This window comes from Rissa tridactyla, chromosome 9 (assembly GCF_028500815.1).
Source record: "Rissa tridactyla isolate bRisTri1 chromosome 9, bRisTri1.patW.cur.20221130, whole genome shotgun sequence".
NCBI classification, from domain to species: domain Eukaryota; kingdom Metazoa; phylum Chordata; class Aves; order Charadriiformes; family Laridae; genus Rissa; species Rissa tridactyla.
The window spans coordinates 29,603,253-29,622,851 of NC_071474.1; the positions used below are offsets into that span (position 1 = coordinate 29,603,253).

The window sequence follows — 19,599 nt, forward strand, 5'->3', positions numbered from 1 at the left end:
TAGGTTTTTCCAGATGCGTGTTTAAAATCTGTCATCACTTTCTTAAATTCTTTCAGATATATCTGTTTTCTTTCTGTGATAAGACATACAAAGATGTCATATACCTTTGTAAACATTTGGATTGTGGTGATTTTAGGTCTGAATCACAGTTGAGGTTGTGACCCTTTTTTGCTGTGGAGGAGCGCTCCCACCCAATAAGGATTGCTGAGTCTCCTTCCTCTCTCTCTAGGTGGAGAACAATACCGCAGTATAGAGCTTTCTGCACACACGTGCCTCATTAAACATCATCTCGGACTGCAAGCTAATTAGTGTCTTAGACTGAACCTCTCATTAAACTTTAAAACCAAGAGCTACTTGGGGCTGGACTTGTTACATGGTGCCTTTATCTTAAAATTGTGGTTCGTCTCTGCTTGCAAATGGCCGGGACAATAGAATCGATGCACAATTGCTTTATCTTTGGTTAGCAAAGGTAATGATTTTACTGTAGAAGTCTGAAATGATAAAGCATAGCTGTGTCGTTGCCTTGCTTCACCATTCTCTGTCGATGTTGTGATAAGGCACCTAAAATGCAGAGTCCCTGCTGATGAATGAAATCTTAGCATGCAAATTAGAAGTACAAATGCACGTCTATGTGTGAAATGTATCTGTTAAAAATTCTATTTTAAAGCTTTTTCGAATTACATGTTTTCATTTACAGTACGTTGTCATAATACATAAACAAAACATTACTGTTTGGGCAGAGTTGTTTTTTCTAAACTTTAAAGAGATTCAGGGAAAAATCTGTGGAAGATTTACAGGAAAAAGAGTTATGCACGATGCATTGACTGTTCAGCGTGAGTAGTCTGTGTCAGAAAGCTTACCCTTTTTTGGAAGAAGAGGATGGGGATGTGCCTTAGCTGGTTAGGATGTGCTCTAGTTTTTTTCGCTTTGATCCCAAGGTGTTTAAACCTCCCCTCTTAAGCATTTCTAACACTTCTTCTGAGCTTTTGCACTTAATTATAACTTCTTTTGCTATAATTCGGGTTCTGCATTGAAATTTAGACACTGTTGGCCTAAGAATGTCCTTTTCAATACTTCTTTACTTCTGCCTAAGTTCTGTTAAAAACACGTGATCTTTATCTGTAAAGAGGAGTGCTTGGTTGTTATCATTAGTGGGCTTGGTTGCATGCAATCTTAAGAGTTTGTCTGACTTCAGCTGTCTTGAGTCTTCATTTAATTTCTTCTTCGGAATGTCTGATGACTGAGTTCAGTGACCATTCTGGGGAAAACATTTCAATACAGAGCTATTTTTACTGTCGAAGTTTGTTCTAGGTCTATCACGCTAACATGTAGTGAAGACCTAGTTTCTGATAGAGGCAATAATGCATGGGATATCTCTCCCCCGCCACCCCCCCCCACCCCCGCCTTGAGGAGGAGTTGTGACCGAAGGCGTATTTGTACCATGCTTTTCAGAATCCTTCTTCTAATGCTGGATTTGCCTTTGTAGCACAATAGTTTATCTGTATACCAGAGTGTGACAGCGTGATTGAGCATAGCTTATATCCTGCAGATGGGATAGAGTGTTAGTAAAGATTTCTAGTATGAATAGTGACATGTTAATTGCTTGAGAAATAACACGTTAAGGGAACTGTACTGCTTGTGAGTCCGGAAGCTGTTCAGCCATGAAGCTTTAGGCATGGGTTGTTTTGTGTGATATGGACATGCTGTAGTATATATCAAAGATAGAGATATATATCACAGAATCGTAGCATTGCCCAGGTTGGAAGGGACCTTTCAGATCATCGAGTCCAACCATCAACCTAACTCTGACAAAAACCATCACTAAACCGTATCTCTTAAGTGCTACATCTACCCGTCTTTTAAATACCTCCAGGAATGGCAACTCCACCACTTCCCTGGATAGCATGCTTAATAACCCTTTCGGTGTAAAAATTTTTCCTAAGATCTAGTCTAAACCTCCCCTGGCACAACTTGAGGCTGTTTCCTTTTGTCCTGTCGCCTGTTACTTATATGTGTGTTTGTATACACATGTATAAATGCATGTACATATACATACGTGCCTGTGAGATACATGTCCTGGTACACCTGTATCACACACAAAAATAGGTGTATAAATGTATTTTATACCCGTGAGAGACTTATCCCAGTACAGGTAGATCTGTCCACACACATATGTCATATACAGGCCTACACTGAGATACACGCAGGTGCCCGCGCACACGCGCTGCGCTACTCAGCATCCTCAGCAGGCTGTAGCTGCACTGTTCCCCTAACTCCAACGGAACATTTATTCTCTTAATAAATATAAACTTACTTCATGGTATGAATTGAGTAATCAATGATTGTAATTCCTGCAGATTATGGACTTGCTCACCCATTTCCCCTCAAACTGTTTTTCAGACTTTCGTGAAAGACTAATTCCGTCTGCCCTCAGGCAATAAGAAATAATCATTAGTATGCTCACAATGTGGTTATGGTACAAATACTGTCTAGACTTACAAATCCACTGTTCATTTGCTTCATATAGACTTGCCCTTGCTTACCGAAGTCATTTATGTCCTTGGGCTCTCGCTTTAGAGTTTTCACTAAACGAGGACGTGGCCGTCCCTGTTTTGCATCGCGATCCGAGACCTTTTGCGTTTGTTATGCAAGAGACACCGCACCGAAGCTAAATGCATCAGTTCACCCCTTGTTATAGGGGAGGGCTCTTAGTCTGACGCAATCTCATTTTGGAAAGGATTAGTCTGTCCTTTGGTACTATTACCGTATTACTGTAAGTATAAAATGCTTAGCTTGACTGTGGGGACTAGCTAGTGCTTGACATTAACATGAGATTAACTGCTCGTAGCATTTTCTAGGACTAAAGTGGTCTAGCAGACATTCACTAAGCCTGCCTTAGCGTGTGGTCTGTGCAACTGCTTTCTCCAAAATAAGTGGATGGGATTTTTTTTTTTTTTTTTACAGAGGAGGAATTAATATGGGGAAAATAGTATAGTGACGAAAAAAATTATCATCCTTCATGTCGAAACGTCACTGTGCCTTCTCTTCAATGACTGGGGATTTCTACTACAAATAAATAATAATATACAAAATAATCTCTTAATCACTCAGACTTAATGGTGTATGATTATCGGGCTTCATACAGTATTTGTGCAGAAAGAATATCGATAAATCTAGTAGGTGCTTTTATTAGTCTTCCATTGACGTAAAAAGAATCTGATAATATATTAATATGCATAACTTCATATTCACCTTGGTTGTATTAATCCTATATGTTAATAGTAATTTTGCGTGATAGTGCTTTAGTTAGTTGAGGCACACATGTTTAATTTCTGGTATTGGATTTTTCCTCTCATAAATTCTTTTATTGTGGTGGTTTGAGGTACCCCTGTTAAAGATGCGGTATTTCTTTCCATCTTAGAGTTGCAGCCGCTCTCCACAAGCGAGTCGTTTCTTATTGCCAAATAAGGAACCCGTCTGATACAGTTTGGTACAGATTGATAAATCTTGCTGCCTTTTTTTCCTCTCTTTGGCCTCAAAGATGAGTCCGTATATAGGTTTTGGAGTTTATGTGGTTTTTGCCTTAAGGCATAACGGTGTTATAAGTGCCCGGTGTCCACCCAATCTGATGCCCTGCCCCGTGCTGTTCAGGAGGGCGCTGCCGTTCCTCCAGGCCGTTTCCCCCACCAGACGCGTGTGTTCTCAGACACATACTAAGCGTTACACCCCTGCCTATTCCTTTTGATATCTATTTATGGACCTGTTGTATATAAATCTAAATAATCCTTTTGTAAACTTGTTTCTGCTATCTGCCTCCACTCTTTCCTGTGTCAGCAAATTTGACTTTCGTTTGACTTCTCAAACTTTCCCATTTCTTAAATGCTGGCCTTTCCACTAGGGGTGGGGATTTTAATTCTCCTATAAAGCTGTGAGGGTGGTGAAGGTAAATTGTTTATTGCCGTTGATTTGTTTTACTTTTGAAATATGGCAAATATTTCCCTGCTAATACAGGAGAATGTCCAGGCTTCTTGTAGGATGCTTCCTTTTCCTTTTTTTTTTTTTTTTCTCTTTTTTTGGGACAGCTCATTCTAGGGTGTGTAGGAGTTAGAGGGGTTTTTCTGGTGGTTGTTGCTGATTTTTTTTTTTTTCCTTCTTTTTCCTGTCTCTTGAGTATTTGCCTCATTGTTCCTGTCTTGAAGGCAGATATTTGTGTACTGGTTTTAGTTGGCTGCTTTCTCCTGCTGCAGTATTAAACGGGATAGTATCATAATGACTGCTACAGAGAGCCTGTCCCGGTGTGGGTCCTTGAACCGTGCTCGTGTGCCACTGAAGACCAACTGCTACCTTTCCTGTGGATTTTTAGACTAGATCTACTCGGATGCCTAATTTTCGTGTGGAATGATGAGGAAACTGAAGGTCAACAAGCCTTTGTCTTGTGATCACCAGCTCTGAGGAGCACAGTGATAGAGACAGACGTCTTAGTATGTGCATTTATGGAACGGTTTCAAAATGGCATTTTGCCGCAAGTAGAGTTTATGCTTTCATAAATTAGAACCTTGCAAGACTTTTAAGAAATGATATTCCCTGAAAGAGTAAAAGGTATTCATGTTGCCTCCTCTTCACATTAGTGAAGTAGTAAATCTCGAATAAAACAATTTTATGGGAGGAAATGCAGATATTTTATTATAGTCTATATATACGTTTTTGGTTATGTAGTCTTTTTAAGCTTGTCTTGCAGAACAGCAGCGTCATAAATTGTTTGAACGGGAGCTTGTACGTTTGGTTGGGCTAGCCAAAAGAATGTATGCGAAAATGGACATTCGACAATACTTTTTGGTAATTCAGTGCGAATGTAGAGGTTAGCTATGGGAAGCACAGCTGCTGAATGCAGCCTTCTTGCTTGGATGGAGTTCCTTCATACTTTCAAAGTCAGCATACACCTAATTGAACTGTTTTCTGAACTTAGTTTTATAAAGCAGAGTTACTGAAAACATTTTTCTTCCATTTTAATCACAGAGGCTAAGACTTATTATTTGTCATTGCTTGCTGCATTTCTTTGCGCTTTTGGATTTCAGACAAAAATAAGCTACTACTCTTGCTAAGCGGTCCTGCATTTAAATATTTTCAAATTGCTGAAAACAGTTAAACTTTATCTGTTATGTTCCTTATTTACTTACCAGCTGCTATTCTTTTTACCAACAAAATTACCATTTGCGTCTTCCTAATTTATTTTTTAGTTCTAACATCTTACTCCAGTGCTGTTTGTCTCCCTATCCAGCTATGTAATAGCCTATAAAAATATTATAGTAATTCCAGTTCTTCAGCTCAAGCAAAACTGTGTGCTCCTTTTCTGACAATAATAGCAAGTGATTGAACTAATGCAGCCATAACGTGCATAACTGTTCATACTGCTTTAGGGGTTGGTTTCAAGGTTAACTCTCGAATGTTAAGATAATAGCTTCAAGGATGCTGTGGTCTGTATAGACTACTTTATTTCCCCCCCCGGTTCACTTAAGCTTAAAAAGGTGCTTCACTATAATTATGACATTACATGATTAGTAGTTCCCTTGGTACCCAGTATAAAATAGATGAAATTGAGAATAAAATCAAGATTATGCCTGTGATAAAGACAGCTGTATCGGTGCCTTATGTGTTTGCGTGTGCTTATGAAAAGTTGAATCGGTGGTGTGATGGCTGATATGAATCGTTACAAAGAATATAGAATTAATTTTGTTCTGGGAACAGCTTCCTTATTTAGAGGATTTTTATTTCCTATATACTGTTTTTCAAGCCATCTTAAATCAAATTCCTGCTACTGTTTAATCTCACATAGTCATAGCACAGGTTTTTAAATTGCACGGAAATAGGAAAATAAACCGTTCTTTTGAAAAAACTCTATGCAGTTTTTTGAACAAATGGCTTACTATCAAAAAATAATAAAAAGCAGAAACACCTTTAAAAAAAGCTAAAAATTCACGTGCTTGTCTTGACTAGCAAAGAAACCTTGTGCTAGGTGGCATGCAAATCTACAGCATTTGCTTTGTAGAGCAGGTGCCTGCAGTCAATAAGGAACATTGATTTGGCCAATTACTGAAGAGTAGAGGATGTGCTGGATGCTCTCACCTCTGATTCCACATATCAAAAGTTGTTCGTGGCACTGTCTTTTTAAGAACTGACCGGGATTATATCCACTGTCATTAAAGATTTAGTAGTTTGCAGAGTTTATATGGCCTCTGACATGGAGTATACTTGAAATGCTCTCCATTCAATTTAGAGGAAGGACGTGAAACGGTGCAAATATTATAGTGCTCTTTGGGAAGGGGGGTGCTGAGACTGTCTGCTTGTACTCGAGAGCATGTATTTGTAAACTCTCTGAGGGGAGACAAAGAACACGAGATAGAATGTGGTTCTAAAATGCATCTTTAAATTGAGAGGAAGTGCTTGCCAGACTGCTGTTTAGGCTTAAATTGAGAACGAGAAGTGGACTTTGTGGATTATGTCACAAAACTCAGTATTATGGATTCAGTTTGTTTTTAATATTACAATTTGACCAGGGACTTCTCTGCAGACACTCTGTCACTGTCATCTGGTTCTGGAATTTCTTTGTGGTGTGGTATTGCTTCACCCTCAAATTCGTGATGTCAAGGATTCCAGTGGAGATTTCTGTCACCATGTATCAGTTAGTGGTTGTTTAATACAAATGACAGAAATAGTGGTTTACATTAGAATAACGTATGACAGAGTGTTTCTTTAGAGTAGCCTCTCTTTTTTATTATTATTTTATTTTTTATTGGATGCTATACTGCAAGTCCTTTACTTCTTTTTAATCATCAGTAGCTTCTATTATTCAAATCTACCTTCGATGTTAACAGAGGATTTCACAGATGTTGGTTTCTAGAAATCAGTTTAATTTCAATAAAAGAAAAATATTTGATCTTTTCTCCATGTCTATTTCTTAAATCATTTCTGTAACTGAGTACATGCATTAATAAGATCATTCATTTAACCAAGTACATGCATTAATAAGGTAAAATCTCTTTGAACCTTACTTACTTTTTAATCTTTGAATTAGATTTAGAAGAATGAAATATTAAAATTTTTACCAATAAATTTAAATAGAAATTGAATAATTTGAACTAATGGTAGAATTAAGTGGTGACATTTCAACATTAAATATGATGATTTGGTGTATTACATTAGATATTTTCACTTAATTTTTATGAAGAGTAGGATTTTTATGAGCAGTAATTCAGAAAAATGTGTGTCTACTTAATGGAATTATTCTCCTCAAGACTCTTCATACTGACATTGTTTTTTCCCCTTCTGATACCCTTTCTGGAATTTGGAAGCATTTTACTCATTGTCATTTTTTTTCTTAGTTTCAGCCCAGACTCTGAAGAGCAACCTGGATTCAATGAACAATCAGATCCAGCGCCTAGAGAATGACATTCAGAATTTCCCTAAAACACAAGATGAACATGATAAGTTTGTAGAAAAGATGAGCATATCCTTTTTGCACGTCTTCATTGGGGGTCTGAACTTTCTGATCGTCTGGCTAAGTATTTCCAACACTTGAAAATAAGTTTTATGTCTATTCTTCCATGCTTTTATTCTAGTGCAGAGAAAAGCAGAACAGAACATGCTGGAAGTAAGATGACATATAACTGAGTATAGCTTAAAGCATTTATAATCAGACTTCGAAGGGAGGAAACCAGATAGCTTTTTTTGAAGTATTTAGAGTGTCACGTCATAAAGGTAGTAGTATGGGGCTTGCCCTTAGAGAATGGTATTTAATGATAACTGTTGAATCATTTCAATCTAGAAAACTATTTTAGTTTCAGATATGTTTTGTGGGTTTGGATTTTTTTTTGAAAGAGTAAGAATTTTGTTAATAGTTTTTATTTATTTTTAGCAGATCATTTTAGAGCAAAAGTGTTTACATGTTTTCTACTCAAGCCTGATTTGTCCTTTTATTTCTGTAGGGACTGTAGGTTCTTTAAGCACTACCAAGTAAAATCTGTGGGAGAATACCAAATGATGTCTGTCTAGCCCGTTTTCCCTCCAAAATTTTCATATATCCAGCTTTCCTTTCACTCAAAATTATAAAGTAGTAAGTAAAGTATACTGTAAATGCAGCAAGCGCGCAAAACTGTGAGAAAAGACTAAGCAGAAGTCCTTTTCTTCTTAAAAGAAATTTGCAGGGTTTTATTTTGCACAAAGCACGCTTCCGTCTAGATAGAAGTATTTGGAATATGGTACGTGTCCACGTCTGGTATGTAAGTCTGAGGCCTTTTGTGCACTTACAGAAGCTCAGATAGTTCATGTGACATCTATTCTTTCTTACTGCGACCAGACCAAAGTCATGGTTTTGTGGGTTTTTCAAAGGAAAAAAAACCCAAAACAACAAGAGAGGATTGATGTCTAGAGCATTCATAGCCGCTCGTCACGTTTAGTAAGTGGCTGTAATGAAGGTAGGTTTTCCGAACTACTGTGTGTTTGGAAAGTAAGTTTTAGCAGGATTAACCATCTGAATGGATTCAGTGACAGAAATTCACAAAGATATTAAATATCTTCTCTGTATGGATTTATTTTAAGTTTCTGCCAAGGCTGCAGAAAAGTGTCTTAAAGGAGACAACTCATAACTAAGTGGAAAATTGTTTCTTGTTACTTAAATGTTCTCTTCCACCTTGTCTTATTTGCAAGGTTAGGAGACTTGCTAGCAAGTAATCACATTTATCAGCACTGCTATTAAAAATAAAAAAAGCTTATTATTTTCCTGTGATACATTCACATAAGAAAATCTTATATTGCCTTGTAATTACCCTTTGCTCTGTCATCGCGTGTGTAGGCTGAACACTGTCAAGTAAGCCCCACTTTTGCTCAGATTGCAGTACACCTTTTGCAACCGTGTTTTCTTATTAAGCCTGACAGTTCTGTTTTACAGGTTATATACGTTATTTTTCACTTGTGTGGAGTAAATGCTTTGCCATTTGTTGTTTTGCTACCTATGTGTTTACTGTACTTATAAAAATGATTTGCATCACTCAAGTGATGTGCTTAGAAAAAAGAGCCAAGTAGGTAACGCCTACCTTTTTCTGCTCTGCAGTTGATCACCTGAATTTCTTAAAGAAGGATCATCTGACAGTGCAAAAGCGGGGTGTTGTGGTTTTTTGAAATGTACTAATGCCTTTTTGTATCAGCAAAAATAGCAGGGTCCTGTGAAACTTTTGCAAACTAATTGTTGAAAGTCTCCTGAGCAGCCTTGCTTCAGCACACGTACACTGATGTCACAGCTGATTACCAATTCCTGGTAATTAAAATAGGCACCCTCAACTGTAGACGCCTGACAGCTTTTATCGTGCTAGGGAGTTTGGTGGCTTGACAAAATAGATAAGACTGTAAGAAATGAACTGATTCTGCCTAAGGATTTATGTTTTCATAATTAATAGATGACCTGATAAATGGTGTTTTTCTTCTTTAGAAAGTCATCTCCAGTTATGTCAAGTGATTAACTTTTTTTTTTTCTGCTTATCATTGAATATTTTTAAATTTTCTACACTCTCGTATTGTTTTTTAGATTGAAGAATGAATATTAAAGGCAGGGGTGGGGGGTGTGTGAATGACATCTTAATCTCCAGTATGTATTTCTTTGTTTCTGGCAGCTTGTTGAAGAATTGTTGTTGATAGCACAAACTGAGACTAGAAAGTTAAAGAATTTCAGGCTGAACATCTCTCTAACAGCTTGAGCGTTTCGAATAGTTCTGTGGATTTCATGCTCTATTAAATAACCTATGTGTGTTTCTTGAGACAACTTTTTCATGATCTGATCCGTGGCTAGAATTGTACTTTACTTGAAGGGCAAATTGTAAATAATTTAACTTTAAATGCGAGAGGTTTCTTTTATAATTAGCCCAGCTTCATGTGGCACTGGGGAGTCTGATTCAACAGTTTAGAAAAGTAATTACAACTATGACAAATGTGGCTTTCACTCCTTGTTTTAGTTCAGTGTTTGCGCGTCTAATAGGAGATTGGTTTTAAATGGAAAACTCTGAATGTAACGCTTACTTGCTGTTTTCTTTTCAGTGATGTTAAAGCATGAGTGTCTAGTTGGGGATTGAGGAAGATATTCAGATTAATGGGCTCTAACTTTAAATGTTATTAAGTGTAAGGACACCAGAATGAAAAGATTTCAGAGGGAGTAATGGCGAGTTGTACAGAGTTAACTTATTAATTAGTCTTGACTTAGGACTACGGATAAATAATAAATACCACTTCTTCCCCCCCTTCCTCCTCCATGACAAAGGTTTAGTCCTCTAGAAATTAGGCAGGAGGTTTGTTCAGAGGCGAAGGGAGAAGGGGGGAGCCGGGTGGCAGGCGGGCACTGCTGGGTCGCTGGCCATTAGGTTCATTCCTTTTGTTACCCGGCTACTTAGAGAGACTGATTTCTTGCTGTGTTGCTTTTCAACAATTACATATAAACAATTTTCCATTAATTTATTTATATAATGTATCCTAGATGTACTAGTTTTTCCCTAAATGAAGATTATTTTTTTTGTTGTGGCTTTTCTGTTTTTCAGCTGTGTCCTTTACCTCAGTCAGGGATACTAACATGCCTAATCTTGTTAAAATCTTTTGTCTACCAGAGCAATAAATGGTGCCACTTGGTTTTTCTAGCTGGTTGCATGCATCTGAAGAACTAAAAGCTTATTTTTAAAGAATTGCAAAATTAAGGGAACCATGAATGAAAGAACAAAAATTACTGCAGGTAGAAAATAGTCAAAGCAGTGCGTGCTCATCTTATTAAATAGAACAACAGCGATTTGTGAACTAATTTTAATTTTCAGAAAGGAACAACATTCATCAAAAAAAGAATGCTTTTCATGAAATAAAAAAGCCGCCTTCTTGAAAGGCAAGTATTCTCACTCGATGTATTTATGCTCATAGTTCTGTCTAATAACGACTATTGACTCACAACTAAATATAAGTTTTATTAGTTCCTTACTTGATGTACTTCAGTGGCGGGGAGAAGTCTACTTTAGGTCTGGGGGGGACTTTTATGCACCAAGAATGTTAGATAATATTTAATGTGTGCTAAACATCAACTGATAATTCTCTTGTACGAAGCACGGTACTGCAGAATCTCTTGCAGCACGTCACTGGGGACGAAACAAATATACTCTGAATCAGAATGTCAGCAGCTGGAAAATGCTGTGAAGCTTTTTTCCTCTCGGAGTAACTGAGCAGCAGGACATCATTTACACACTGACACGGAGCGCTGAAGGAACGTTAATGGCATTAACACTTTTCTCATCTGTTAACACTTGGGATTTCCTTCTAGCTCGTTATGGAAAAATAATTCACTTAAAGTGTTTTGAGATGTCATTTTTAGGAAAGCGTGTTTTTGTTTTTCAGGCAATTTGAAATGCACTGTTGCCTTCATTTCTGCATGAAAATGTACATTAATGTCTGAATTTGCTTGTATCTAGGGCCTTCTCAAAAACAACCCCAAAAGGGGAAAATTTCTAGGAGCTTTTTTAGATGCCCCTACGCTTGAAGTAACCACCTTTTGAGTTAATGTATTTGAATGTATTTTTAAATGTAGAGGCATTTTTCAGTACTTCGGGAACTGGAAAAGAGAACCATTCAGTGGTTTTTCAAATTCTAGGTCATGTATAATCCTTAAGACAATTTTATACATGTGCCTTTTCTTGCAATATTTATATAACATTTTTGTTCTTGCTATCTAAAAGATGACATTTGGAAAACACTTCCATTGTAAAGGGCAATTCTTGACTAAAAGACGTATTTATCCTGATAAAATACTTTTCCTAAATAGTCTGTAGGGAAAGAAGGTCTACCTTACTTAATTTTTTTCAGATTTCTCAAAGAACCGGGTTCTCACCCCCTCCCTGCTTCCCTTTTTCCTCTCTTCTTCCCCTCTCCCCTCACCCCCCGAATGAGAAAATCATTGTTGTCCAAAAAGGCAGTGAAGAAAGCACTTACTGTAGTTTGAAAGTTATGAAGGATTAAGTTATGTGACGAACAGAAAGACTTAGCTTCTAGATGTAGCATGGCTTTGTTTAAATTTCTTTTTAGTTGTGGTTACATCATATGAATGTTTTGTTACCCTTAGTGCCGAGCGTTGTTTAACGTTAAGCCTTCTGCTTACAGTTAAAAAAAAAGCTCCAAGGAACAGTCAGCGGAAAGCATGTGTCTTAAGATATGCTCACACCAGGGAATAAAGTCTTGTTTGAAACAACTTATGAGTGCATTCAGTGGAAGGAAATGAAACAGGAGTGATTTATTCTAGTTCAAGAGATCAAAATGCCAGCCGTTCTCTCCAAGTCTTACCTTGGAAAAAATTAATACTTGATTAAATGCTTAGCCGACCAATTTTTTTTAATGTTTTCAACCATCAATTATGTTAGTCTTTCTTGTAGAATAGAGAAAACAGAAGAAATAATACTAAATTCATATTATTGATATTGTTTATAAATGAGGAAAGGCTAGAAACAACGGAACTTTAAAATGCATTTATTTCCAGTGGGGAAATATGGGCTACTTTTAAGCTTGACTCAGCTCTTTCGAACTTTGATTTACTTGATTCTTAAGAGGATCAGCTGAGGCCATCGTATGGTCTGTTTTGTTATCAACCATGAAATGATTATGAACTTGTTGAAACCTTACAATCTTGCTTAATATCAACAAATTATAATGAGCATCTAGTAGTGGTGCTGGTAGTACTGTATTTAATGAGACTTCTCCTATTTTGTATCGATTATTTAAGAATATATAACTCTGTAGTTGTTTGCATTTAAGTATGAACTAAATTATTTCTTCAAAAATAAACTTGTGATTAATTGAACTTTCTATTAGCATCATACAAGAACCCCCCTATTTTTTATGTATTAAAATAGTAAGTGCGAGAAGGAGAAGAAGACCTTGCACTGCCTGCTGAGAGTACAGCGCGGAAAAGTTGCCGTTTATTTGCTGTTGAATCTTTAGTTTATGGAGTTTTCTGTTTAAACTGTGGCTTGTGTTGTTTCAATATCTTTTTACTTGGGGATTGCAAGTTTAAAGCCCAAGGAAAGAGAGCAAAAAAGACCTTCTAAGGTCTTACCTTCCTGGTGAAGGGAGACAGTACAGTTTTCTCCTCAATATGCAAGTGTGTGCAGTATATTAGAAATACAGTGATCTATAAATCATTTTCTTCAGCTGAAAGTTCTCTGTTTCCTTTTCCCTTTCTCTCTGAGAAGAGTACAGCCAAAAACACGATGTTAGACGAAATGTAAAATCATCCTCTCTGTTGGCTTTTTCTGTGCTGATTTCCTGTTTGAATTCTGATTCTTACAAGCCCACGCGGGCTGAGGACAATTGCTGAAGTAGGAATGTAAATAGAATTAATTTTGAAGCTCTGGTTCTGTTGGGCTTCCTTCTGATCACTTCCATTGAAGTGAGAATGCGATCAGCTGGAGAAAGTCCGAGGAGAATGGGAAGTAGCCAGTAGATCGAAGGATGAAGATCCAGGTTTAGCGATAAAGGGCGCAGTGTCAGAATGACAAGGTTTAGAGCTACTCTTACTAATGGCAGGAAAAGCTCTACGTGACAAAAAGATGCAAACTTTTTCTTTCTGCGTACACCCTGAAAGTTACAGATGTCTTTTCCTCCCTTGTAAGCCATTCTTAGTATATGCTTAGTACCTTTTAAATCAGAAATGCTTTAAGCAGTAAATATAAGTCCCATTATGCTGTGTGTCTTTGCTTTACAATTCCTTTTATGCTTAAGGTGGGATTTTTTTTTTTTTTTTTAGAATTGTTATTGCTTAGATTAATGTGTAGGCCTGCTTTTGACTGTAAGGAACTTTTTCTCCTGTCTGATGTTCAAGTTCTTTGGGTTTCCAAGCGCATTTCCAAGGATATAAATTGTTCATGTTTCGAGGAACTTTTTGAAGTAGAATGTACATTTAAGTACTAGGAATACCATTTCCCCCCCACTACGGACTTGGGTCAGTTTGAATTAGTTGTTAATGAGATATTAAAATGCTCTGAAGAACTTCTACCTTCTACTACATACTCTGGAGGCTTTTTACTCAAATTTGTCTCATTGATTGACATGATGAGCAAAGGGGGAAAAAAAAATCATGTGGTTGGTGTACATTTAATTTGTCATCCAGGATGTTCTGTACTAAGTTCATGTTTCTCTAAGAAAGCTAAATTTGTGATTTGACCATCAGGTTTGAGATTTTAGGGAGTAGCTTGGCTGTTTGACAGCCACAAAATCTGTATGTCCTAAATTTGCATTATTTTGTGTTGCCCCAAATGCAAGAAAAGAATCGCTAAAATGCATTTCTGAAAAGGAAATCAACAGTGTATCACTTTATGAGAGGTTACATTTAAAAGCCTTTTATCTCCGAACACTCGCATCATATTTAAATGGGTATGCTAAAGCAACCAAGACACACTTGATTAAACTGATCGTGCTTGTAATTCTTAGAAGTACATCTGAAGGTCTGATGTATTTCATGAGCATAGGCGGAAAATCCCACTTCTGAAAGCACTGTGATAGAAGATAGGAAGAATTAGTACATACGTATAATCTGCTTTTCTTTTTCCAAATCAGAAAATTCAGGGCATCTATGAATAAACGGTGTTTTCTTTTTCCATTTTTTGCATTGTTAATTGTTCAAGCTCATAGCATCTCAGCATTTGGAATCCTATTGAAGAACTGACCCTGCCAAATTCCAAATCAGATTACAAGCAATTTGTGCTATGTTTAGTTATGTATATTTAATTGACATTATTAAGCTATGGGGGAAAAAAAAAAAGATGGCTACTTGATGTTGTGGAGCTCAAGAATACTTAAGTTGTTTATTTAGTCTTTAGAGAGTGTGTCTCCCCAGCATATAAAATGATCTGCTTGCCCAGACTCGCCTTTTTTATAGGTACCAGTTTAAGAAATAAATAATGAGCAGGTCAGAAATATGGCCAAGACCTAGTGTTATTAGAAGGCACAATATCAGAAACATATTTGGAAGATCTCAGTGCTGAGCAGTACTTGTGCAGATATGATCCCAGAAGCCGTAATGTTATTTATTTATTTATTTATTTTTGTAGGAGATCCTGTTGTTCGGTGACAGTCGTGATGTAACTGCTATTCAATTTCATTTCCACTGAGAAATGTCAGTATGGCCTTGTGGCATTAACTAATCCTTTCACTTACCTAATTTTTCACCCTGAAAACAAAATTAATCCCCCACTAAAATTGCTTTGAAATATTTGCATGACTGGTGTTACATTTTCTGTGACTAGGCTTTTGTCATGAAGGTCAATAGACATCATTGAATTAACATAAGGTTCAATATACTGTTTCTATTGCGTGTAAACATTCTAGACCTGCAGCGCGTTTTCCCGTTGTGTTCTGTAAGACGCGGCAGATGAAAGCTGTAAATATTTAGAAATATATAGATGAAAGTTTATAAAAATACAGTACTGAAACAAGGCAAGTTATTTTACTATCCCGATATAATGAGTCTCCTTTTCTGGTCATGACTGAAAACCAGTTGGGTTTGGTTTGTTATTTAATACAGTAAATGGTGGTGTCGCCAGTAGTTTTCCCAAATAAACTTCTTCCTAAATTAGTGGAAAAATCAGTTTGTTGTGATACTGTTACAGTCCTTAGGGGAGTTCAAGGAAGTATTATATTTTACATTTTTAGAATGCTACACAGGGGTTTCATACTAGCCATTTTAAATGAAACTTTATTTTCATTCATTTATGAATGTGCTTTGAGCATCCATGGTTATTAGTAACCAGCTTAGGCTGCAGCCTTCGTAGAATTAGAGAGGCTTTCCAATTAAAGATGAGTTCAACCTTTTAAAAAAAAACCCAACAACTTTTGCTATCTTCCTGCTCAGTCATGTCCAGTCTTTCCTACTGAGAGACAGTATAACATTAAATATATGTTCCTTAAACTGTTTCTTTGACAGAAGAGGGTCGAGGAATGGAGATTTGAGCACAGTTTTAGCCTTCGTGTTTGTGCCCTCCGCTTTATCTCTAGGGAGTAAGTGTGATACTCAGAGTGCTGTGAGAAATAGTGGTGGAAGAAACTGACAGTCCTTCTTCTACATTAAATCTGTAAATTTAAACAGCCAGCATGGAATTCCAAGGGTGTGTGGAATAGCAGGTTTATCTGGAACTGGAGCGAACATGCTATCTAAAGGCAAATCTAAAGGCATCTCCTTTGTTTTACGGCCTCTCTTTCTTAGCTTTCCTGAGGCATACTGAAGCTTTTGGGAATAAGTATGGGTGGGTTCGTGTGGTGTTTTTTTTTTGTTTGTTTTGTTTTTTTTAATCGCACAAAGTATGACATTTTCCATAAGGTATGCCGAAACTCTGTGTTTTCCTCTGTGGTGCACTATGCAGCAAAAGAATTGTTAGTCTGTTTTTATGACATACCATCAAATAACAGAGATACTGTTGAGATATTTCACGTTGAGATATTGTATGTTAATTGCTTAATTTGATACGGGCTGCGTGTTGCTCAGTGCAATAGAACTTGGAAAACTTTAAATTGGTCAGGTCTAATCTGGCAAGATTCGAGATGTTTATTTTTGTCCTAATATGAGTTTTTAATTATACTTTGCTGTGCTTTTGCTCGGTACCTGACTTTATTCCCTGTTTTTATATTGCTGTATTTTAATATCATTACGTTCCTTGATGAAAAAGGAATTCTACACAGGCCTGCATAACTGGTCATGAGATATTCTGTTATGAACAAAATATGATATAAGCCAACAGAGAGATATTAGTGAATCATTGTTTCAGTGCTTGACCAGTTATGTGGAAATGGTTGATTTGCTTTGAGACGTGATCAGACTACGGACTGCCGTAAGGGCAGAAACAGGATGATGAGAATCAGCAATATATTTCGTAGAGTAAGGGTCAGTCAGGTTCTTCAGGGATTGGTGTGAAGTCCGCTTCTGTAGAATATTTTCAGGAAGAGTCTGTAACAAAAGGCAAAGAGCATACCGGTTAAATTCTCAGATAACGAATCAGTAAAAAATGCAAGCACAAGGGAGAGAAATACCAAAGGGCCCTGGGAGAGTCATCAGGTCAGGATTTAAGTGTGAGAATAAGCGGGTATAAAAAAGCGTGTGTACTATAGTTGAGAAAAATAGTAGTGGACATGTGCATTTATGAAGGTAGAGTTTTTTGGTGAGAGAAATTGGACACTGCCTTCTCTTTTAGAAGGTAAAAAAATCAAGAAGCAAACCCAGTTGGAAATGCAGCGTAGGTGATATGGTCACAGTCCCTCATAGAAGAAAATTACTTGAGTTTTGCTAGGAGTATGCTCTTTGTTTTGTAGACATAGCGTTTCAACTGTGTTGACTTCAGGTTTTTTGTTATGTTTATGGAGATACTCTATACCGGAGCAGTTAGGCAAGTTTACAAATGGTTTTACATGGAGTTGAAAGTTGGGCTGTCAGGTCTGGGGGCACGGGGGTGTCACAGAAAGATATGTGACTGGGCCTGGAGGAGAGGGGAGCAAAAGGAGACAAAAAATATGAAAGAAAAGTGCTATAATAACTCATCTTCATGAAAAATCATATGATTTTTTCATAAAATATTCAATCTGTGAATTAAATTAAAACTTTGTGCTTATACGCTCTCAGTTATGTCTGTTAGAAGCTTTTTTTTGAAAAACTTTTCTTCCCCAATGGTGAATTTACCCAGTTCACCTGGATTTTCAGTCAGTTGTCACTCATTTTTTTGTTACCTTAGTGTCGCTTTTTAAAGGGCCCTTCTCTTTCCTTCTTGGTTTACCCTTCTTTTGGATGGACGCAGAAAGAATTAAATCAGCTGCAAAATGTCTTTCTGACAGATTCACCCCACAGCACTTTTTAAAGAGCTTTCCACTTCCTTTATTATCATACGTTCTTTCTTCTCTTTATTTTTTTCTCTATTTGATTCATCTTTCTTAAAGCAAACTAAAAATGCCCACTGTGTTCCAGGTGATAACTGTAGGATTATATAGGTATAATCATGATTTAGATTGAACTTGAAAATCACCTAATAATGTGTCATGTTTTAATGTGTAATGTTCGTTTTTCTTACAACTATTTGATATCAGTAAAAGAAGTGACAAATCCCTTTGGAAAATGATCCTCTGAATTTTAACTGGTCCGGACAAAGGTACAGTTTTCATAAAGTTAATATTTAAAAATACAAGAACTGTGGAACATTGTAAATTAAAATAGAGTTGCAGATTATCAATTTCCTTTCTGACAGTATATTTTTACCTTCAGATCTTCGTTTCTTGTTAAGAAGGCAAGCCCCGATGTGAGGAGACCTAAGATTGTATTGATTTCTTTCATATTGGGCTATACTATAAATCCTGTGACCGGGAATGTGTCTGTAGGTGCCATTATAGTATGAATAAAGGAAGAAATTGGAAAATGTTACAAATGGGGAGGCATAATGATATGCAACAGGTAGCTGTGTGGCAATTAAGAACTTCAAAAAGCTTATTCTTCTAATTTTTATTTACCGAAACACATATAATCTGTAAATTATATCGTCCAAACATGACACTGCAGATTTGTGTTGGATTTTTGGTTTGTTTGATCCCTGAGATTATGTAGCTGTACCACATGAGGGAGCTCCGTTCTGTTCTGCACCTGTGAGGACTGTATCTGGAATTGTGCTTCAAAGCTAGTCCCGAATACCAGCGAGAAAGGATTTTATACAGGAAAGGAGGAAAGTCTAAAAAGGTTGCTGAAATACATTTTTAGAGCATAAGTTGTCGAACTAGTGACAGAAAATTTTTTGACAGTAATCGACACAGACAAAAGAAAAGTTATATAGGAGGAAAGCTTGCTTGTTTAGGAAATTCTAAATAATAAAATTCTGTGAACAAAAGATCTGGTTAAATACATGGAAAATTTAAAGGCTTCTTGATTGTGAATAATTGCCTGAGGGAAACTGTGCTTTCATCCTTAAATTTATATTAAAGCAAGTTGTCCAGATCACTGAAAGATATTTTTGTAAAGAATTGTGTGCTACTAGAATGAGAACTCATTAGAGATCCATTTTCTAATTGCTGTATGCTTATTTTAAAATCTGAAATTAAAGGAAGAGTGCACTCTGTAAAGCCCTGGAGCTGCAGCATTAGATATCGAAATCAAACTCTCAAATACGTTGGTGTTGATGGAACTGTTTTTTGCCCTCTTCCCTTCTCCTTTTGGAGGGAAAGGATATCATCAAGAAAGTGTTTTTAAAAGTGGTGAAGGCAATGAAATAATTGTCCAAAAAGTTATGGTTATGTATTTTTAGTATTAATATCTGGAGAGAAGAGAGGAGGGAAAGGGCATGCAGCGTTTTACTCAATTCATATGTGTGCTTTTAAGTATGCAACTAGGATTCAAAAACCTATTTAGGTGCAAAATAGACTCTCATTTGTAGAGTGTAGTCTTTCATTCTCATTTTCTCCTGCGCTTGAATTTGTGAACGCTTGAACAGTTGTTTGCACTAAACAAATCTCAATTTGAACGAATTTATCCATGCTTTTTTTAATCAGGTGATGTAAAATAATTCCTTTTCC

At 36.7% G+C, this 19,599-nt stretch overlaps 1 protein-coding gene across 4 annotated transcripts in view; it reads left to right on the forward strand.

The window, feature by feature from the left end:
• The window catches only part of DIAPH2 (diaphanous related formin 2), a 229,851-nt gene that overhangs the window by 102,842 nt on the left and 107,410 nt on the right, over positions 1-19,599 (forward strand). For all 4 annotated transcript variants that reach the window (XM_054214099.1, XM_054214100.1, XM_054214101.1 and 1 more), the window contains one exon: positions 7,380-7,503. In XM_054214099.1, coding sequence (XP_054070074.1) covers positions 7,380-7,503 — 124 coding nt within the window. The remainder of the gene's footprint in view (positions 1-7,379; positions 7,504-19,599) is intronic.